The following is a 23304-nucleotide window of genomic DNA, read 5'->3' on the forward strand; positions in this document are numbered from 1 at the left end:
ATAAGACCAAAATGTCCAGAAATGGCTTTCTGTCTGACAGCAACCTCAAAACTACCCCAGATGTCCATTAACTTCGGACTGAACACAAGCTGACTATTGTATCCAAGACACAGACTGTATGGCTGCCAAGCCATTTAAAGGTTTTCATTAACTCTTATTTAAACAAGGCAAAGGACTTGCATTTCTGAACGTATAAATACAGCTGGCCAGAAACCAAAAATGCTGTCCTAAAGAAAACATGTGAGATTCTGCGATTTGGTTGGATTATCTCTGAGAAAAAAAGGGGAACCTTGCCAAAATCACGTGAAAATACAAGAAGCAGCACCCACTTGATGAGCCAGAGCCTTCCACCTCCACAGCACGTGGGAAATGGGGACATGGGCTGAAGAGGAAACCTACGTCCAAGGTAACAGACCGGACCACTGGCTATCTTGGGAATGCTTTTCCAGGTTCATTTCCATCCTGGACCAGATGAACAAGCTTTCCTGGAACCAACCTGTTTCTGTTAAAATTTTCCCTTTCAATGAATTGGTACTTTCTGAGTTCAGACTCTTTCCATCCGTGAATACAATGAGAAGGGTTCCTGTTAGAAGGCACAGTACCTAAACATTTAAGTATTATAATACCATGCAGACTACTTGCTTTCCCTAAGACCGGACCCCAGTGGACTAACACTGTCATGTAGCAGGGACTCAGCTGTTAATTGTTATTATTACTATTAAATCTGGGCATCTGAAAGTTGCGTTTCTTATCAAGCTGAATCCGTTCTCATGGAGCTAACAATTCCATTTTATGGCATTATAAATCACCACACTGAAAGCATATATTCCAACATCCCCTCCAACCCTAAACAACTCATTTTGAATCAGAATATGATGGTAAGTCTCAATACAACCTATCCTGACCAAGCCAACACTGTTGAATATTGCTAAATACCCTTCAATTCAGCAGTAAAGTTATGGAACTCCACCCTTGAGAACAAACACAAGAAGCAATGGCTGGAGGGACACACCAGCAATTTGACTCCTATCATTTAAGGCTCCTGCTTTAATCTGGCTTTGCCGTTCCATATTCTGAACTCTGTCCTGGTGAGCAGAGCGAGGGTAGATGTTTCTTGTGTCCCCTTCTCATTGAGGATGAAAATACGCTGGCGAAATGCGGCATTGCAGAAACACCGGCTGCTGCACCAAACCTCCAGACGCACAATTTACTTTATCCTGTAATAATACTTCAATGCAACGCCAACATCCATGGGAAAAAAAAAAAAATTAGAGATGCTTGTAACAGCTTCACAGCAGACAAGGGCTTCCCTGGAGTCTAAAACTTACAAATTAGTGGGGCTTTCTGTTGATCAGTTAAGAATATAATTGACATTTCCCCCTGCAGCAGCTCTCAATCATACCCATCACTCCAGCCACAGCCTTTGGATAAACACAACCCTCATAGTAATGGCCATCTGTGAACTAGGACTTACATTTAGATGAGCAGCTTTAAATACACGATCTTCATTTAAGGGAAGGTATTCAACAGGGGAAACTGTGAGCAACGTTAAATCTGCTCCAATATTTAGCATTTTCCGCTCTGGAAAAGAACACTGCTATTGGAAAGGCCATCCTTGAAACTGATAATGTACTCAAAGAAAATGAAAGTTCATTGCAACATACCTTAAATTTCTTGCATATCATCCCTTACAGCTTTCAAAGAAAAGGGCGACCAAACAGAAAGCCTAATGCTAGACTGAAAAACAGCAACAAGGAAATTCCTGTCCATCCCTTTCCCAAACCCCAATGATGTTAAGAGAACCTGCTGAGAAGGACCAGTTGGGGTTCTAGTTTTGGCTTTGAGTCTAAATTAACTCCTATTCCACTAGAAAAGTTTGAAATAAAAGTGCCTTACACTGGCTTTACCCCACACCTATAGTTCCCATAGGAAGTTCCGATAGCACAGGTTCCTATAGCACAAAATGAATCGGGAAAAGCAAAAGAAACACAAATTCCTTCTTTATGTGCTGGGAAGGTGAAGGCCATCACGTTGACGTCATTTATATTCTACCCAAGGTTAATACATGCCATATTGCTGATTTTGTGTCAGTTATCACTAGTCAGCGTGTTATTAAGATTAAAAATCAAATTGGAAAGCTGACTGGGAAGATTAAAAGACAGGCAAGTGAATAACTGAAAATAACAACGCCTCCCTGCAGTAAATAAACATGGAAATGGTGTCTCTTTCAGAAGAAATTGTTAGTGAAAACTTAAATGCAGAGAATTGTCCTGCCCTTCTTTTGCCCCTAGTTATAGTAGATATCCTGCCAGTGAGCTTTACTTGCACAGGCTGGCAAAAACAAATAAACAAAAAGGAAAAACACAACAACAATATAAATAACACAACAACAACAACAGTATAAACATATATGTATATATAGCTGCTGTCCATCTCCTCTGCTCCGTCCCTGCTGGGCAGGTCTTTGGGCCAAACTCTAACAATCATTTAGGGCACAAATAACAAGGATTCTGCTCCAGGCCCCCGGAAGGCTCCCAGCTTCAAATGGCCTTTTCAGAGCAAGATCATTTACTTATGTTTCCAAAGGAACAATTTCACCCTTATGCACAGAAAGAGCAACACGCTTCATTAATCCAGTGACTGCTGCACAACTCAATTCCTTCAGGTAATTACACGAACAACCTTCTCTTTTTTCTTCGTCCCTCTTTTTTGCCCCCTTTTAAGGCAAGGCAAGAGATAATGGCATTTTTGCACTGCAAGACCATAGCAATACTCCTTGGAAAAAAGGTGGGGTTGAAAGGGTGTAAGCATTTACAGTCCTGCATGAACCACAGCGTTAATAACCAGAAATAGGATTTTTCTGTTTACAAAGCACACTGCAACAGATATCTACATTAGTGAAGGACACCGTACAGGACGCTGAGCTTTCTTTTCCAGCTAGAACTGACAAATTGACTGCAGCGATAATGAGATTTTATTGTCTGGTCAAGGCTGTCTTTAACAGGACAGTAGTGTGGGAGTTCGGCAGGGCAGGATACAAAGGTGACATGTCACCTCAAGCATCTGAGGTTGGTCACACTCTTCAGCTGCAGGGACACTCATTAGGGGAACAACAAGGAATCAAATGCGGCAGGAGGCTAGAGGGCGAGGACAGACTCAGGGTGCTAATGAGCTTTAATGCCAAGATTAAGCCTGGTTTATCACTCACAGAACTGACCTAAGCTCACCTAACACAGACAAGCGCTACACTCTAGCTACGCTCTCGGAGTTAATTTGCACAAACCACACTCATCTCTCAGTCCGCAGACCTACTTAATTCAGTTATTTTTATCCAGAAAAAAGAGTGAAATCCACAGTCTGGCTCTAAACCAGAAAGAGGAACTTGCAAAGCGCCACTACAGGCAGCACGTTTGGGAAACGGCTGCTCCTACACCACCCCACACCCTCTCAGCTATTCTCTCTTCCCTTCTTCTTGAAGTCAAGGTTGGCCTTCAGTGTTGTTAGGCCAAAAAATTCAAAGATGAAGAAAAGCGGGGATCAGGTGACTACGGAAAAGGAATATGTCAATCAGAGAAACTGGAGCAAAGGCAGAACTGTCCTGGTACATTGTTCTACCCCACTTGCATGCACAGCTTCTATCCAGCACTAAGTGATGTGAACTTAAAGCTTAAAACGTGATATTTTTCAACACCAAGGAGGATCCTGTTTCTAAAAGAATCATGTTTAACTACGATCTGTGCAAACCCCCTTCAGCTCAATCTGCCCAGCCAGTGCTGGTAGGAAGAGACCAGAGCCTAAAGAGCTGCGGTAAGGACAGAGTGACCCAGTTGCAACCAGCTTACAGTAATGACGCTTCAAATACCCAAACGATCCAGAACTTTCACCCTTTGCCACAAAGAGGCTTAAGCAGGGAAAGTGAACTTTTGCAGGTCAACAACAGGTAAGAAGTAGCGATTCTGTATCACAGCAGGGAAAAAAAGGCGTGAGGGTGGAAGCAGCAGACAGAATAGTTTTGCTGCATATGATGGTTACCACTGGCCACAATTTTCCATCTGAGATATCTTCCAGTAGTACACTATTTCCCCCAGAAGATATACCTTGCTTTTTCAAAGGAGACAAACCATAAAAGTCTGAAATTTTTTTACTGTTTTTTTGTTCCACTTTGCCTGCTCTCACCTTCCCTTACTCCAGAATGTGGAGATTTTTCCCCTTTTATTTTTCCACATTTCCAAACGTACATCATAAAAAGGGCAAGTGAAAGGAGTAGAAGTCATTCATCTAGGGGGAAAAGGAGAGAAAGCAAAGGAAGAAATGAGAAGCATGCTTCTTTTTTAATTGAACAAGTGTCAAACCTCCTCCTGTATTCTCAGAAAGTTTGGGAACTAAATGACTTTGGCATTTGAATTCATTCACATTCACTCCTGTGAAGCAGTTTTTCTTCTCCCCCTCCTTCATTTCTTACTCTGTTCCAATTCAAAGCTTTGCAACAGCAGCACGTGACGTTACTGTAAATGATCTAAGTTTTATTACATTGACTTCACCTCTGGCACTATCGGGAGATTAGCGCAGGGACAAGGTGCCAGCTCACACCAGCGCGGAATCGGGGCTGCTGGGTGAACAGAAGCCCGATCGCATCCCTGGGAAGGTCTCTGGCCACTCGCCACTGCACTCTCCTCCAGCCCAGCCAAACAACGTGCGGCTGGATAACGGCCCATCACAGTCACTGCGGCATCAGGAGACAAATGGAGCATTAGCTTAGTGGAGAAAAGATCTCATTTAATAAGTTTCTCCAAGGAATTTTTTTCAAAATTAAATTTTAGGCAGTAATAATCTCTTCATTTTAATACGTTACAAATCTACACACGTAGAAAGGATTGTGTCTCCAGTGGCATAGCAATTTGCCTACCAGGTAGGTTAGAGCCATCTCAAAATGCTTTATATTCTTAACTATTGCAGTTAAATAAGCTCTATTTTAAGGAGCTCCGCATGCGACTCAGATTTTGTTTCAGATATTATTTCTTTTCAGGAGCCAACTTTATAGTATTCCCAAGTCCCAGACACTACATCTACCACCTATGTCACCTCAGCTAAAACACTCAGTTGTGATCAGGGAGTGACACTCGTGTTGAAAGCTGAAGAACATCTATGACCTTGTATTTTGCTACAAAGTCGCTCTGCAGGGCTTTAATTCTCTATTAAAGCAAGGTGGGACCTTGTCCCCCTGCCATCTGTCCCGTCTCACAGCATCCTCAGGTTTTACTGTCCCAGCCCCAGGAAACACATAGAAAGGAGAGACAAACAGGCTTTTGTGTCCTGAAGATCTTGGTGAAGCATCTCCCACAAAGCTGCAGTGCACAAACAAAAAATAATATATATATACACACAAACACAAATATATATATATATATATATTTTCTCCCCTTGGGCTTTTTTTTTTTTCCCTAAAATAATCTTCTTACTGCAGTTCCAGAATTGCAGTATTAATTTCAGAATTCCACTGAAATTAATGTCGTTTTCATGAGCTTCATTAATTGACACTGTCTCCATAAATCCTGGACATTGGCAGCTTTCACCAGTATTAAGTTTTGCTCACAACTCTCAAATTCAGAGTATTTCTCTCCCAAACAGATTAAACTACAGCCTGTGATGCCATTTACACACAGATGAATGATAATGGGTCCTGGATAATACTCCAAATCTAATGATAAATATTTATACTGCTCTTGACATTGACAATCTGAGGTCCAAATCCTTTAGCAATAGCTTCCATTCAAATAAATTCAAGAATTTTAAAATCTTGGAGAATTTGAGCTTGAGCATGTAACTGTTTTTAAGTTCAGGATGTTACCAGCACAGCTACCCTTTGAGAGAGCATAACTTCATAGATCTGAGGTCTGAAAAGTGCATTAAAGTTACTTATTTTGCTATCCAACCTAGCATGAGAAACAACACAGGTATCTGATTTAATCATTTGTGAGGAGATTTATAGAAGTGGGACTCAGTTATCTGAAGTTGGGTGCAGTTAACAAAGACTATGTGGAGATCTGTATCATATTTAAATATCTATAAACACTGAACATTCTGCGTAATCCCTCCTTTGCATTGACATGCTACCACCTTTTGCTTCACCGTTCCTCTGCTGGAACTTATTTAGTTGAAAACATAATTGAATAATTGAGATTCAAAGTTTTATTATTAATTTTGGGGCAAAACACAGAAGTTGTGTAGGTTTTTAAATAAATGTACTTAGAAGAAGTACATTGTCATCTTCCTTGAAAGAAACATTTCCTCCTTACTACAGTTGTCCTAAGTCATCGTGAACCACAAAAGAAGTTCAGCATGATACATGATGAAGCAAAAGAGGAAATTATGCAGAAGAGAAACCGATGGCACTTTGAGCCAAGAGGGCATGAAGTTGCATTTCCAGAGAGCAGCGTGACTTTTGCTCCAAATCTACCAACATTTCACAGAATGACTCAAGGTGAAGGAATATCCGCAAACCCAAAGGCTAAAGGGGTGCTTGTGCGAGACTATCTCAAAGCCAAGACTGAGGTATTGTTTACTTTTGAAAGTTGCTGCAACTTCCTGTTGAATTACTCAAGAGTCTCTGAATGAAGAAGGAGCCCACACTCCACGTGAGATGGGAAGACAGAAATATAACCTCTGTCAGGACACCGAGACACAGGGCAGGCAACAAAACCCAGCTCTGTGCGCTAAGCAGGATCAACGGAACAAGTCTGGGTCTCATCCATAACTGACTAGAAGCTGTGGTCTCCCATTGGAACCACTTTGTCACTTGCCCTCCAATTTCCTATTTATGTTGTTTAAAAAAACCCAAGCAAGCAAGCAACAAAACAAAACAAACTCCACACACCAAAACCACAATCTGCTGCTTAAGCCCAGGCACTGCAGTCTGTCTGTAGGCCAAAGATCTTCTTTTAGATCTTCTAATAGTAAAACTATTCCCCCCAAAAGGCCAAGTCACCCCAACAGCACCCAAGTACTGCAGAGCATTTAACGTTTTATCCTCCCAGCAGCTGCCGTGCCACTTCTTACCCAGAGCCCAAGTGTCTTTACACCAGAACAGAGTTTGGTTTGCTAAAATCCTGCTGTTTAGTCCCTGGGCCAAAACACTTTTGCGGCAAAGTCTCCCTAGGAGATCGCTTTGTTTTCCTGTTGTAGGAACTGCTCAGGTTCTACTACAGTGGAGAACACAAGCAACAAATAAGCGATAATCCAGCGGTATCTACTCCTCAAGTACAGAGCTTGTGGGTCACATTCATTGGCACGCCTATCTAGCACACTTACTATCACACAGTAAATATGCGACACGATAAATAGGAGGTAATTACGGGCAATAGTAAATGACGCGCCTAAGGATTGCCCTGTGTGGGTATGCGCTATCGCATCCATCTCCTCCCAAAGGCATGTAGCATGGGAACAGTGCTAGAAGATATTAACAATTAGGTTCAAATTCTCAATTGAAGCAGGCAGCATGTTTCTAAGTATTCAGATGAAGGGATTGCTCATATTGCATTTTGAAAAAATAACATACCAGTTGTTCCTTTTTATATACAAAATACCTGGTATTTGTATTAGCAATTTGCTGATTGCATGTTCAACAGGGAAAGTAGTAGCTGGAAACCAGAAGCTTTTATATATTTCTAATGTGAGCTACAGTGTTTTCTTTAATTTCTTATTCCTAAAATGGGTAGAACAGGAAATTATTTTGCCTCTGTACAAGCAAAAAACCCAACTCGCCAGCATTTCCAGAGAAATTCCCCACCCTGCATCAGGGTGAAGAATTGAAACCTTAACAATTTGACAAAGCAAAAAAAATCCACAAGGAATCAATCATCTGTTAAAGTCAGTGTATTTCAATGTAAACATTTCCATGAGTTAATTCTCAACTGTTTTGTTTTGATTCTGACCACCTTTTAACAGAAAAGTATTATAGTTGGTTTAAACTCCAAAACAAAGAACTGTTTAAATTGGAACAGCATGTTTCCTTTCACCCTAAACAGTTTTAAAAGTGACACTAGTGTGCCATTTAGCTCCCCAAAATATCTAGAATTTCTTTGACAAAATATGGGGAAGGAGGCTGAGCTCATGAGCTATGAAAAAAGCGAACATTAATACTGGTTCACATTTTATCAAGTTATTGATCTGCACTGCAACGCTGAAAACCATTAGTTTGTGTGCACAGGCCAGGAACTGCCTTTCACCTTGTTTTTCCTTCTTCAAGTGTTGTACAGAGGCACGAGAAGCCCCAGCTTTTGTAGAAATATATCAAAAAGAAGCCTCTACTTGCATTTGCTTATGGAACAGCACATTTGCACAGCAAATCATGTCAAGGTAACTGTCATCTACATGGTCATCACTCAAATTCTCTCATAAAATGAGTTCACAATATACATTCCTGATAACAGAGAAAATACCACCGGCTACTGAAAATAGGGTGTAAGACTCTTGGTCACTGAATCCACTCTGCTGGTCACTGGCTCCCATGTTCCATTTCACACAGTTATTTAGTACCATTTTTAAAAATAATTAAACAGATGGAAGGTTGTTCTAACTCTAAACAATTCCGCATCATTCTGAAGAAACAGAACAGGTCTACATTTATTAAGTAGTTTGCCCACTTGCTTAAGGAAGATTGCTCTACTCTTTCAATCAGCCTCCTTTCATTCTTCAGTAATATTTTATATTGAGGTATGAGGATATAGCAATTACACAAAAAAGAAGTTTCTGGAAAGCCTCGTAACACATGCCAGACATCTTCCTCCACAGACTCAGACAGAAAATTCACACCTCTCCCAGTCCAAACTACCACATTTCAGAGCAACTGGACTTAATACCATTTGAACTGTAACTCCGAGCAAGGCTGAAGGTATACTTCTTAATTATTATTTATGCTTTGTTAAACACACTTAGATGCCTTCATAATTTATGCTGCAAATAAACGTTTATTATCTCAAATCCCTTCCCTGGATTACCTTTATATTACTTCCTGCAAATTCAGTTTTGAAAAGCAGTGGCAATATTAAAACCAGGATACACCACAAAGTACAGAATGACACATTTATTTAATACTTAAAACCAGCAAAACTGCCTGAACATTTCCCATCAACGTACCAACACACTGCTATCAAAACCTTTGGCTACAAAGAGTAGTTGCACTACAAGCCTCTCTTGAGAAAACTAAGACATGTTTCTCAAGGCAGTCTATAAAGTAGTGAGCAGTGTCGATCTGTTTGTGCTTGTTCCTGTTCCTGTATAAGTGTTTATAGCAAAAATAAGAGATGAAAATACTTGTTTGAGCAAGCTTATCTGCCAACTGGTGTAGCAGAGAGCATGCAGATGTTTCTATGAAATCTACAACTAAACAACACAACGTAACCAAGGGGCTTAGGAGCCTAAATCCTCTTTTAAAAATTAATGTTGAGACAGATTTTGAAAGATAATCAGTTATCTGAAGATGGAGCTCATAGCCAATTGCTTGTATGTCCTTTAATAGCTTTCTAGCAGTGATTCATCTTCAGACATTCCTTTTCTTTCCTCCGTTGAGCTAAATCAATATAAGAGAAAGGCACATGCAAAAGCTGTGATTTATTGGAGGGCAGTCCCAGATTCCCCATACATGCTCAAATCCCCATGGCTTCATACAGTCCAAAGCGTCTGCGTACCCAGCACGGGGAGGAACGCAGCATGAAAGATCACACCAAGTACTTGCAGCAGTTCGCACTTACTTCACCATCAGAGCAACAATTCCCAAACTTTTCTGCTGACAAACCCCAGTGCCTGCTGCAATCAGCCCTTCCAAAAGGCTGGCAGCTCCAAATACTAACATGTGTCACTGCAATCCTGTGAGGCTTCTGACCACCCTTGGCTGCCATGAACCCATCGCTCTTTAGCAATAGGAAAGCACTAAATGGAGATCACCTTCCCGCTCATCAGAGGGGTTCTGAGGAGCAGCAACCACACTAAAACAGGACCCTCAGAAGAAGGCAATAGCCGTGTTCATCGCTATGAACTCCAGAGGTGGACCACAGGTGTTAGGAGGGCTGCGAACACCCTCTCTCCTGCGGGAAGGTGGGAGCTGCAGCGTGGCTGGGGCTCTTGTGGGGTCACCAAGGGCCTTGCGGAGTCTCCCATCTTGCCTGGAGATGCTGAACGGGGAGGAAGGAAGGTGCTGCCGGCCCCACTCCTGCTCCCGGGCCGGGCAAGGGGGAGTCCCCGCACCGGCCGGCGCTGGGGACAGCGCTGGGCTGGACGGGGCGAGATGCAGCTCAGCCCCTCCGGAGCCGCAGGACCGACCTCTCCGGGGAGCGCACGGGAAACTCCCCGCGGGACACGGCGCTTCTCCTCCGCCCCGGGGCAAGCCCCGCAGCCGGCAGCCAGGGGGCTGCTCCCCGCTTACCCACCGGCCCCTCCGCGCAAACCTCCCCATCCAAAGACGGAAGGAGGCGGCACCACCGGCCGCGCTGCTTACCCAGAAGCGGGACCCGCAAAACGTCTCCATAGCCTCGTCAGTGGCGCTGAGCCTCTCCCAGGCCCACGCCGGCCACCAGCGGGGTGACTGAGGCAGCTGCCTCCCTCCTGGGCGGGACGGGGGCGGGAGGAGCGGGCCCGGCGCGCCCCGTTCCGCCCTCCCCGCCGGCGGCGGGAGGCGCCAGCGCCCCGGAGCGCTCGCCCCTCGGGCCGGGAGGCGCCGGGCGGGGCCGCGTGGGCTGGACGAGGTTCGTTTGGGCTGTGAGGTGCTCGCCAGAAGGTCCAAAGTCTCCGCTCAGCCCGGGGAGGGCAAGGGCAACCCCCGGCTCCACCGAGCAGCGCCGGCTGGTGTCGTGGGGAGGGAGAGCGGCTGCTGCAACCATCCTCTTGCTCCTGAGACCCACCCTGTGGAAGGACCAAGCCCCCAGGAAAACATTTCACCCTGGTCAGTGTGACCTGCTGGGGCAGCCAGACCTCTGCTCTTGGAGGGAGACATGGGCTGCCCCCACACAGGAGGCAAAGAACGGGCTGAGGGACGATCACCCAGGGTGGCTGCGTGCAGCTGAGACATCTGCTGGGTTTGGGGCTGACAGTGTCCATCCATCCAGACCACTCAGGCCAATGTTAACATCTTGGAGATGCTTATTGTCTCACCTTTAGAGTGGTGTGGAGTGCGGTTGCCTCAGCAGGAGTTCAATGAGCGTCACATCTTATCCATCCACCTTCAACCTCTTCCTTTGTGCTGATTGCTTCCACTGTAGACTTGGTTAAACCAGTGGTGCGGCTTTATTTTCAAAAGCCTTCAGTCAATACATTTCACGGATATGTGTAACTAATAGATTTTTGTATTGTAGCACCTGGAACACAATCTGTATTTCACCTCCCCATGATGCTGAAGCACTGTTTACTTTCCTCTTGGGCAAGACTTTTCCTACAGCATTATTGACCTACCAGCACCTGTTGTTTGTCCACCCACTTGCTGTAGCATCTGTTTCAATAACATCTCACACAAAGCACCCAGCTGCCACAAATCTACTTAAATATTTTAAGAGTTTGAGTTTCCTTCCCTGCTGGAAGGTGAGGAACCATCAGGCAGAAGGGTGGTGGTTAAAACACTCAGCAGAATAAAAAAAGGGTGAGAAGCACGGTGTTGCTGTATCCCAAAAATATTTCACCCCTGAAGAAAAAATACCCTGCTAATATTTTATGAAGACCACTGAAGATGCTATGGGTGATAACCACTCAGCCATGTGCTTCCCGTGAACAATGCTGAGAATTTGTTTTAGACATTAACTATAATCTGGCTAAAGGCACATCATTCCTTTTAGTGTGGGAAGACAGGATCTTGCCCAAGGGAAGGTTCTCAGGTGATTGACTACAAGATTTGAAATCTCAAACTGATCCAGGCTAATCAGCACAATCACATTACAACAGTCTCAAGGAAATACTAGAGGAGCCCTGGCCAACTCGGTGAACCAGATCTTCTAAGGGCATCATGGGCTGTCGTTGCAAGCCTTACATCAAAACTTTTGTTCAGTGGAAGCGCACCACAGTAAAAGTTTTAAGGAAAGTCAGTAATAGCAAGGAATTACTCCTTTATAGCTCTTTAAGCCTCCTCTCCTGCCACAATCCGTGAGAGCAGTGGCTCCAAGAGAAGTGCTGAGAATTTGATCTCTCTTGACACAAACACACATTTCTGCATTTCTTGCACCAAGGAGAAGAACTCGGCGCAGTTTGAGAATGTGCCCTAAATTAAGACCAGCTCTGGCATTTTAAGATGTCATGGGTACAGAGGCACCTCACGAACAGCTACCGTAGGCGGTGTGTACAGGAGGGGAGAGGTTTATTTTATCAGTGTACTGCACAGTTCCATTGACATGTGCCATGTGAATTAATCCCTGATTAAATTATTGACTTCAGAGGAATTGTTCCACCGTATCTGTGGAGGAAGGTTGTGCCTTAGAGTATTACCCTGGTTCTCATAGAACCCTAAAGGGGCCTTAAAGGATTCAGCCTCCTGCTTCACGTTCCTAATTCACAGTGGGCAGCCGCTGCCCTCAGTTGCAGTCTGTGCCACTAAACAGGGATGGTGCTGGTGAGTGGGTGCCAACTGGGGTCCCAGCTCCCACACAAGCTCTTCCAGGTGCTGTCTGGCAAAACAGACAAGCAGGGGCGGGGGGGGGGGTGGGGGGAATAAAAATCAAAGTCAGGAATATTAAAGTCTGAGACAGACAAGATGGGAGGGGGAAGCTTGAGAGCTCCTGTGAAGGGCAATGGTAAAGGATTCTGCTAAACCTGGTTGCAAAAGGGAGCCTGAAGCACTATCTCAGGCAGCTCACTTTGGTCCTGTTTCCTTTTGATGAAGGGGTATGTACCTAGAACATGTCATTACTCCTGTGATGTTCCCCCAAATGCAGGCTGGCTCTGCAGGAAAGTGAAATGGCACCGTTGGTGCCAATGTCAAGGAGGTCATGAACTCACCTTTTCTCACCAGACATTTATTCCAGGGAGTGGAAAGATCCGATCTGGGCTCAATCAGTAACGTATTTGTGTCCTCTTTCCTGTGCCAGCTGCACAGTAAAGGACTTTTCACCTGCTAACACATGGAGCAGGTCAAGGCAGCACAGTCACGAAGAGCCTGCGAGGCACACCCAGGGGCACGCAGCGGCAGGTTCGCTATCAGCTGGGGCAGCACAGGAGGTAACATGAGAGAGAAGCTGTTTGTGCAAGCACGGTGCCAGGTACAAGGCTGCTTTTCATATGGCACCTCGTGCTAATTTACAAAGCACTAAAAGCAAAATGAAGCGTGGCCACCTCCTGAAGAAATCCATATAAAGAAGGACATTTAGAGTTGAGAGTTGGGGAGGGTTTGAGCATGTGCAGCTCTGGAAGTCACAGTTTTATGGTTAGTTGACTATAAATATCACCTTCTTTCTCTGCTTGGAACAGCAGAGGCTCAGCTTCCTTTCTGCAACCCACAGAGGTGTCACATTTTACAGATGGTAAGAAAAAGAGGCTGCCAAAGAAACATTTACAGCAAGGCCCTATACATTTACTTTATAAGAAAGGGGAAGACACCGTGTTTTAACACATGTAAGATATGAACTTGTAACAAACTCTGCTTGAAGTCAACACTGCATGAGTAGCAGCAGACTTTGGGTTTCTTCTTCTCAAACGGGGCTGCATACAGTGTGCACCTGTCTTCTGGCATGAAAGGATTTAACTTTAATTTCCTCATTTCTGAAAAGCACAATGAGCACTCTAGAAGTCCCATAATAAAACAGATGAGGGAGTGGGCTGGGAGTTTGCAGCCCCAGTTTTTACTCACAGCTCCGTTTTTAGGCATGTATCAGCTATGTGGCTTTGTAGCAAGGAGTGGAAGGCAAGATCCTCCTTGCTGGAAGAGCAGAAGTGGCAGCTCCATGGAAGGCAGTGCAGGAGGTTGGGAACACCCTGCACTTGGCCTGAAGCTGCGTTGTAATATCACTTGGTTCACTGTGGAGTCCACCCAGTGCATCAAGGCTCTGTAAAATGAGAAAATGGTGTACGTATGACTCCTCCAGGACACTGTGTGTAATACCGTCTTCCCCTGTGTTTCATACTGAGGACGGTGAGCAAGAGAAGAATCTAGAGGTGTTAAAACTGCCTCGATCACCCCAAAATGACCCTGGAGTGGCTCCAGCAGTGAGCAGTCAAATGCTGAATGCACTGGGTGTCTCTCTCTTGCCTGCTAGATAATTCCACAAACATGCTCTCAGGTGCACAAAGAGGCTGGTGAAACCCATGGCAGGTGTAACACATCCCAGCTTGTGGTCAGTTTAGCTGCAGAAGGTGCTTAGAGTGATGGACAAACAGCCACAGACACGCAGCACATGGCACTTGGTCTTTCTGGGGCTAAAACCCAAACTTATCATACTTTAGCCCCTGACACAACTGCCACACCTTATCCTTGCCCCTGCCAGCTTGGTCACCCCACAAGTTCCTCTAGTTTTAATGAGCTGGAGCCATTCAGGGTTTCGTGGCAAAATGGGCATGCAGAATTCATGGTGCTTGCAGGAATCTTGCTGCAAAACCTGTGTCCTATGTTGTTTGAATGAACAGGGAGTTGTCACCAGCCCTTGGGCACACTGAGCTGGTGACGGCCAGCAGAGCAGTTCTGTGCTGCCTTTGCAGGTGTCAACATGGCAAAAGCTGTCCACTGCAGTATTTTTCATTTGTAGAATGACTCCAATATTAACTTCTTCCTCATTTCCCCCAGAACAGCTGGATTCTGCTTTCTGTTTCCATAAAATATTCGTTAGCACAGTAAGTAATTAAGTGGTTTAACCATCCTTTTCATTTCCCAGCTGGAGCTGCAGGGGTCTTTGGTTGCACTATTTAGGGTATTAAACAGATATGTAAAGATAATCTATTCAAGACCTTTGAAAGCTTGCCAATTACAGCATCCAGTGACTCAAGCGATAACAGAAAATGCCACAGGATGTTGCAGGATTGTATAACGTGTTGTAAAGATATCCGAAGGATTGAATACAACGTGTAAAAACCACCTAAAAGTCCAATCACCCTCAAATGCAAAAATGCCAGCAAGGCAATGGCTTCTGCTGATGATGCTGAAGACTGTGCCAAACCAAACAAACAGCAGGCTATGGGGGACCTCAGGTGCAGCCTGAGCTAATATGCACAAATATCCCAGCTAAACCCCTTCATGGCATTGCCATCTAGTGACAAAGCCCTCAGCGTGCGCCTGAGCAAACGTGGAACCTCTGAGCACTGCACACAAGCCACTGAGATGGCACAAGGGCTGCCTGGTTATCCTACTCCACCATGGGCCAAGCAGAGGTTAAACACCACGTTTGAGCTCATTTGAGGTTGGGGACGTGTCGTAGCTGCTGCAAGCGACTGCACTGGCCGTACGGGCCCGGCACAGATCGGCACACACAGGGACCACAGTGTGTTGGGCAGTGTGTTTTACATGCGATTAAAAGGAGGCACAAATCTGCGCAGGGACAAAGAAGCCTCTCAGGTGCTGCCACAGCCTCCGAGATGCCAGGCAGCCCTCCAACTGGATGGGCTGGATGCGCTGCTGTCTCCCAGGGCTTTGCACAAGCCTGAGCCTCAGCCAGGAGTGGAGATGATGTGCAGCAGCCCCGCTCTGAGCGGCTCCCGCCAGCACGGAGCAATGCGTCTGTTTGCTGCATAGCTCCATGGGCTGGCATGGAATCTGGGAGAAAACCTTCCTTTCCTTCTACTGCAGGAAGAGATTTTTATAAATTCAGTGGTTGAAAATCCCTGCAGAAGTAGAAACTCTTCTTCTTTTTTTTTTCCTACCCCCCCAATACTGCACTGTTTCTGCAAAACCGAGCTAGGAAGCAAAGCACTTGACAGGCAGCAGAGCTGCACCACAGGGTCCTTCTGACATATTTCCCAGGAGCTGGAGTGTCACAGCCCCTGTCACCCGTGGGGCAGCTCTCCCGCACTCGCTCCTTCCCCCGAGCCCACTAGATGGTGTCAAAACACCGTGCACAGGGATGCACCAGCCGGGGGTACCTGGGGATCCCGACCCCTGCCCACCTCCAGGCAGCCCAAACCAGGCCTATGTCCTTCCAAAACTTCATTGGCATTAACTCTTTAATCTGCAGGATCTTCACTTCCTAGTAGCTGATTACAGCTGGTCATTTACATGGTACCGGTAGAGAAAAAGAAAGCCAAGCACATTTCTTCAAATTGCTTTTTCCTACTCTGATTTTGGGAGGATTCTAGTACAGGCTGCATCTCGTTGGTATGTCTCAGTTTGTATCCCTGGAACACCTGAAATACTGAAGGCACAAACAGGCCTCTCCCATTTCTTCCCAGCTACTTGCAGGGTTTTGCAGAGCTCTGCCCGAGGGATGTGCTGTGCACACAGCTCCTCCGATGGGACGCTGCTCTCCAGAAAGCAGGACAGTTAGCCAAGTTCACCTAACTGCCTCAATTAAACCAGAAACAAATTAAATTTTAAGTGCTACTCGCCTAGATGTAGCTACCATTACATAGAAAACAATCTAGTTTCACATGACATCCAAATTACCTACCAGACAGAATAACGAAGTGCCATACCCCAGCTCCGCCAAGGTGAGAGCAAGCAGCCAGGCCGGGTGCGAGCCTTTGAAAAAACATGAGCAAAACTCAGGAAAAGAGCTTCATATGGGAATATTCACAAAACAGAACAAAAAACCAACCTCCCTCCCAAGCTTCTCTGAAACCCAGCACTGGTAATAGAGGGTTTTGCCATCCACTGTAAGGAGTTTCCACAGGGTTAAACTCACCTGTGTGCAGAAAGGTGTAAAGTGCTCGAACCTGTGAGCTGCTCTGTGTTCTTGGCCCAGCCCAGTTTACCTTAATACTGTGGGGTATGGGAATGTACTTCAGCAGTTTCAGCCTGGTGGGGTTGGCCCCGCAGATGGCCAAGGCAGGTGCATGGCAGAGCTCACCACTGGAGTCCTGCTCTGCATGGACTTGCATGGGATTTTGCACAGAACCACATTTTCTCTCTAAGGGAGAACTTCCTTCTTGTTGTCTTCTACTGATAGTTAAATACGAGAGGGCTTTTATCAGACACCCTCTAGGCAACATAATCACTTGGGATGTCCGTTTAGGGTCCCTCCCCTGCAGAGAGATCCTCACGCCGAAGTGAGCAGCAGTGCTGGAGTGCCCAAGCGCCTGGTTCCTCCCTCCAGCGGATGCTCCTCAGAGGAGACTCTTTACTTTAGGAGCTATTACAAATAACTCATTCACTAAAGACCCCTGAAGAGTTTAGGTTCAGCTGATTCTGGTGGTACCTAAGCAGCATCTGGGCTCGGAGCACACACAGGTGGTACCATCCCCACCAACTCCTGCTTTGGAAGGAGCTAAATGACTGCAGAAGTGATGGAGAAAAGGCTGCTGTGCTTCAAGCTGGAAATCCTAAAGCTGTGAATGCGTAGAAAAGCCCGGCATCTTCCTCTTCAACAAGTTTTCATGGGCAAACCACATCTGCCCCTTGTCCTTTGCAGTCCCAGCAGCTTTCTCATCGTTGAGCCCTTGCCAAGCCATCCCCTGCCAGTGTGGTGCCATCGCAGGAGCGCAACCGATGGTCTCCTTGGTACACGAGCACACCTTGGGCAATGTGCTCGGGCCAGACTCGCCATGTCAAACCAAATTGCTTCACAAAGGGCCGACATTTCACAATCTGTCTTTCAACTCCCCGTCTGTGGCTGCTATACAATACCTACTCCAACTGTTCGCAATTAAAACGTGACCGAAGATTTGACTGCCCAGAATTATACAGATTATCATCAGCAACAACAAAAAAGGGAAGCGCACGGTTGTTTTCTTTTCAAAAGATTTTAATAGGACACATTTGTTTTTGTCATTTGTAAAGATTTACACTCATTTTTTGTCTTTTTTCTTTTTTTAAAAAAGGAACATTTTAACCCAATTTTCCCCATGAATACCACCTTTTGTTGCCCTGACCAAAAGACCTCATTTTGGCCTATATACCTGATACAGTATAACAATATATTAACTATTAAATACAAAGTTCTATAATATATACTAGGATGTTACGGACATTGCAATGGTACCGTGCCTACTCTAGTCACCTTGTGTAATAGTGTACATGGGTTATTATAGCCAAAGGGGCAGAAAAGGGGAGACTGGGGTATAGCCTAATTTACAATGGTAATGCTTTTGTTTTCTTTTTTTTCCCTCCTTGAACACACCTTGTGCTGAGTGCAAACCACAGAAGTCAAAAACAGTGTTTTCTTTGCCCTCCTCCTAAAAATCTACAGTATAAACAGCCTGTAACCGAGCTATGAAAAGTCAGTTCTATGTGCAAGGGGCTGCAAGGATGGAATTTACATTTCTCCAGACACATCTGCAATCTCTCTTTCCTCATGTGTCAGACTGGCAATAGCAGAATATCCTCCTGCCTACAGTAAATCCACAGTAGTAAAGTGCTGGTGTGCTTGAATGAACTGGATAGCCATGCGACTACTTTACCCTCAATAGGGGCTGAGTTTTGGGGGTGGGTGTTTGATACGGGTACAGTTCTCGAACAGTAATAGCACTGCAATATTGTAGAACTTGAGCTTAGCTGCTTACTTCTAAGCGCGACCTGGATGCCGGCTCTGAAACTGGGCTCTACACGTAACACAGCAGGTCTGGCTCCAGGCCTATGAAAAGAAACTTGTAGATAAGAGCTGCTTCTGTTCCCAAGGTGCTACGCGGACTTTTAACAATTTCTCTATAGATTTCTACAAAAATATAAAAAATTCTATCAACATAACCATTCTACAGAATTCCTGTGGATTTTGTACATTTTGCTTAAAAAAAGTCAAATTCTATAAAACCCCCCTAAAGGTATTTAAAATTATCTTAAGATTATTGCACGCGCTGCAGGACATTTGTATTTGACTTTCAAAAGGGCATCTAGAAAAAACTTATCCAGTATAGAAAACAAACTATTTTACATGGATCTCTTTTCCTGAATGCATCATCAAACAGTATTTTTATTAGCTAATCTTCACTGAATATTCACCTATGATGTAAACTTTTTGTTACTTCCACAAACCTTGTCAGTGGGCAAACCCCAAGGATCGAAAATATAAGAGCCTTTAGGCTTTCTGTTGCGTTTGGAGTTGAGCATTGAATTAAGATCATATCACCATTTTTGATTTCAAGCTAAAATGTTGCCTTTTTAAATTTTCTTTTTCAGAAGCAAGGAACTGTACGAGTAGTATCATTCCAGCTACACAAACACACTCCTAATCATTAAGGAATAACCAGGGTTGGCAATTTTAGTGGCCTAGCCATTTTCCCAAATTATTCAGTACATGTGAAAGGCAAAGCTAAGGCTCATTATGAGTGTAAAACCAAAAAGGGATTAAGAATATTTCTCAGGCTTAGTACACTGTAATTTTATTATTTCCTTAAATACAATCTAGGGGAAGAACTGATGAAAGGTTTGTTTGAAATCATTGCTTTAAACTGGCTTAAGTCTGGATTGGGACTGGCATATCAAAGAGAGAGGTCTCCATATGGGCCCGTGTTGAAGAGGGGAAAGACGTCCCAGCCAAGAATTAATCTAACTGCAGTAAATATTACAGAATGTTAATCCTTCTCCTTCAAATACACTGATTGCCTGACTTCCCGCTGAAAGCCCTTACATTTCTACAGGACATGTAAATCAACAGGGGTTGTTTACGGAGTAAACATCCTCAAGTGAAAATAACGGAGCTTAAGACCTCACATGAGCTGTTGGGTAGAAACAGCATCTTCTTCCTGGATGTATATTTGAAGCTAATGCAGATACATGTAGTCTTAACAGTCTAATCTCTGAATGGAAAAAAGGCTGTACATCAACATGTTGTAGTTATTTGAAAAGATCAGTAGTTCTCAAAAAGTTACAAACTCCCAACTGACGGAATTAGCACAAATCCTCCTCCTGCTTGTGCTGGTTTAAAGACACGATACAGCAAAGCCTTATCCATGTACGCAGCTTTAAACCCAAGACTATTCACACACTTCAAACCACGCCTGCAGAGTCTTATTTAGCCTACATCTTAATGTGATTTCATGAAAGTTGAGTGAAGTTAATGTCTGGTTTCCATCAGTCTTGTGAAGAGCGGGAGGTGTCGAACCGGCCCAACCTCTCGTGATTTTCAGGCTGTGCTGTCCAGTTTTACAGATCGTTTTTTTGCAGAGGGCATTAGCACAGAAGTAAACAGTTAATTTCCGAGATGACTGACATTAAGGACGTGTTGTAAAGTAAGGACATAAATTCTGCTTTAATCTACTTTGTATCGTGATGTTGCTGCTTAAGGCTTTTGATAGATTTGAAATAAAATTACAGTCAGGGTCCTGTAAATTAACTCTAGCAGTGATAGCAAAACCCTTGACTTTCTAAACTGAAAATCAACAGTCATTTCAGTACCTACAGACTTTCTTACACAAATAACTTGCAGTAGGCCTTGATTCTGTCGAATGCATAAGCACACGATTTTAATTTTCAATAGTTACTTGAGTACGATCAACCTTGAGGCAGTTTAAGCAAGAGCTTAACTTTAAACATGTGCTTAAGCCCACTGCTGTGTCATGTCTGCGCTGAATTCACCCACTGCAAACCTTAAGCTTGGCCTTACCCTCCTTCCCAGGCGGGTGTAGAAAGGAGGAGCTCGAGTGCAAACAGGGGTAAAACTCAGCAGAAGAAACAGTCCGTCTGGGAAACACTGGAAAAACATCTCAGAAGCGACCGCAGGCACGTATGTAAATTATCCATTGATTTTGTGAGTCACCAGGGGATGATCTATAATATCCTCTCATAATTTGGTGTTTTGTACAGTTAAATGGCTCTATATTCACCACCCAGCGTATTGTACCTTCCTGGGCTTGTGCATCTGCTTTCACTCTGGATGTTGATTTTATGTGAGATTGGCATGTTATTTTGTTAAGCAACTGCCACTGCTTTTCTATACTACTCAAACAATCTTTTCCCAGAATATTATTGAAGTCCAAGGGGAAAATAAATTACGTTAAATAATTCTTATTTACTGCTGACTGTGGGATACATTTCCTCTGTAATGCACTAATTGGCTACATTTTGTGCTTTGCAAAACAAAATGAAATCCAAACAAAACAAAACAAAAAAAAGAGAAGGGATTAAATATATATTTTTTTTACGTTAAAATATTCATAAAAACCAACTTTATCTCAGAAATATTCTGAGACACATAAAATAGAAGAAAATTAAACGAGTCTTTAGTCACAAAATGTACTACATCCCGCAATACTAGATTCAATTAATTTAATAAAATATAATATACATATAGATTCTGCACATTGTATTGCTTTTACCTAAGCAGAACATATGCTTAAGTAAGCGTGATATAGGTTAACCACTCTTTTAACCAGCTGGTTCTTTAATCTTTCTTTGGAAAATTTTTACCCAGTGCCATTTTGGAATACAGAGTTTCTTCTTTTTGTTTGTTTGTTTTTGTTTTTTCTATTACATGAAAGGAAGAAAACATTTGGCACCGACAGAAAAGTAACTCAGGGGTCCATCTCCGTTTGATCAAAGGAAAAGCTAGGAAGTGTCAACAGGTCTTTCTTTGGGGTAGGAGATGCAGACATACTGTCTGGAAGCAATGAATCTCCTATATCCATCGAATCCTTGGACTCACAAGAAGGAGCACGACGCCGCAGGCAAATGTCTCCACCAGCAGGCGAGATGCTGTGAGGTCCTCTGGGCAGCAAACTCTGTCCATTGGGTGGATCTATAGATATACACGGAGGGCTCAGTTTTTTCTTCTGCCGCGTTCCTTGCAAGCCTTCCATTTCACTTACCACCTGACTTATGAAGCCAGAAGAGCTAGATGTGGAATGGTGCTGAGGGCTGTTTTCCATGGAACAAATTTCTATTGAATGTCTCCTTTGATCATCTAACCAAGAGGGTGGTTTTTTTAGAAGACCCTGGGTGTCTACGCTGTGGTATTTCTTCAGGTCCTTCAATGTAACGTTGCCGGTATTGCCTATGTTCCTCTTAGGAGTGAGAGGCTGAGCCTCTGAACAGGCACTGGAGGCTGTACAAGTTTCTGAAGTGAAAGGCTCCAAGGAGCTGGTTATTTCAGATACTTCTTGGTCCATTGAATCTCCAGGTGTCTCCTGACATGAGTCAGTACAAGCACATGACGCTGGTGCCTGCTTTGAAATATTATACTGATTGTGGGAATGCTGCTGCGTATGAACACTCGCCCGGCTCCATGCAGCCAACTGTTGTGCTTCTGAGGGTGTCAGAGCCACTGGTGACTCCTCCTTGGGCACAGCGGGGACATTTGGGTCAGAGGGTTCACTCACCTCGGTGTGGAGATTCTCCTTGCTATCCAAAGAGTCATTCCTTATAGCCATCTGTATCGGAGCGCAAAGGGATCGGGGAGGAGGGGAGTTGCCAGATGAAAGAGACAGACAAAACAGAGGTTATTACAAGTAAGGCACAACATTCCCAGGGCACTCAACCCTGCTGAGATACCTCAGCACAGACATACTGACTCCTAGAACTCGACCTGCGCCGTGAGTTCTAGCAATTCCCATGCTTCGGTCATCTCTGGGTTTGTCCCTGTTTGAGTGACAGAGGTATTTGGCACTTCATTCTTCCTAAATGGTTGAACTTTGGCTTTCTCCTCTAAGGATGGAGCGCTGCAAAAACAGAATACTCCCACACCAACTTAGACACACTCGTGTTATGCAAAGGATGAGGGCCTACAGCAAACCCCTTTATAATTTTAGCAGTCCAGGTAAAGTGGAAGGGGAAGATGTGCATGTGAACCCATTTATTCCCTTCTCTAGCTCAGGTAATGCTGAGGACACAGAGCAGGGTCCCCAGAGCCACCGCGCTCTGCACCAGCATCAGGGCACCAGCATGTCCCTGGTTTTGGTCGCCAGGCTGGAGCTGTGACTCTGCACCATCGTATGGCAGAGGAGATGGAAAAGCTGGAGTCCAAAACTGGACTAATAATCTGTAATTATTTCAACTGATTCTAATGCTTGAGATCAGGCTTCCTAAGGCACATTTTGCCTTGGCTGTCTTGAGCCGTATGCAGCATCAGTGCCTGCTGGCAGAGAGAACCTATGGCTGGTATTGAAGGCTTTATCTCTTCACTGCACTGCATCCCTTGTCAAACGGGTTTATAAATCAGCCACATTAACTGGCCCTTAAAGTCTCAGTTTGAGGAGACTCTTAAATGATCTTAAAGATTAAAAACTTCACAGAGAAATTTGGAGGAAATGCGTACAGCTGGT

The 23304-nt window shown here is 44.4% G+C and overlaps 2 protein-coding genes across 30 annotated transcripts in view; both read right to left on the minus strand.

Moving 5' to 3' along the window:
• ABCC3 (ATP binding cassette subfamily C member 3) overlaps positions 1-10646 on the minus strand; it is a 47539-nt gene extending 36893 nt beyond the window's left edge. For all 4 annotated transcript variants that reach the window (XR_010467046.1, XM_013367197.3, XM_065034823.1 and 1 more), the window contains exon 1: positions 10493-10646. Coding sequence is in view for 3 of the 4 variants with exons in the window: in XM_013367197.3 (XP_013222651.2) it covers positions 10493-10522 (30 nt within the window). In the remaining variant the exon portion in view is untranslated. The remainder of the gene's footprint in view (positions 1-10492) is intronic.
• A 7188-nt stretch (positions 10647-17834) lies between these two features.
• Positions 17835-23304, minus strand: part of CACNA1G (calcium voltage-gated channel subunit alpha1 G) — a 141672-nt gene continuing 136202 nt past the window's right edge. For all 26 annotated transcript variants that reach the window (XM_065034836.1, XM_065034832.1, XM_065034837.1 and 23 more), the window contains one exon: positions 17835-22413. In XM_065034836.1, the coding sequence (XP_064890908.1) occupies positions 21559-22413 (855 nt within the window). In that variant the 3' untranslated portion in view covers positions 17835-21558. The remainder of the gene's footprint in view (positions 22414-23304) is intronic.

This window comes from Columba livia, chromosome 18 (genome assembly GCF_036013475.1).
Source record: "Columba livia isolate bColLiv1 breed racing homer chromosome 18, bColLiv1.pat.W.v2, whole genome shotgun sequence".
Taxonomy (NCBI): domain Eukaryota; kingdom Metazoa; phylum Chordata; class Aves; order Columbiformes; family Columbidae; genus Columba; species Columba livia.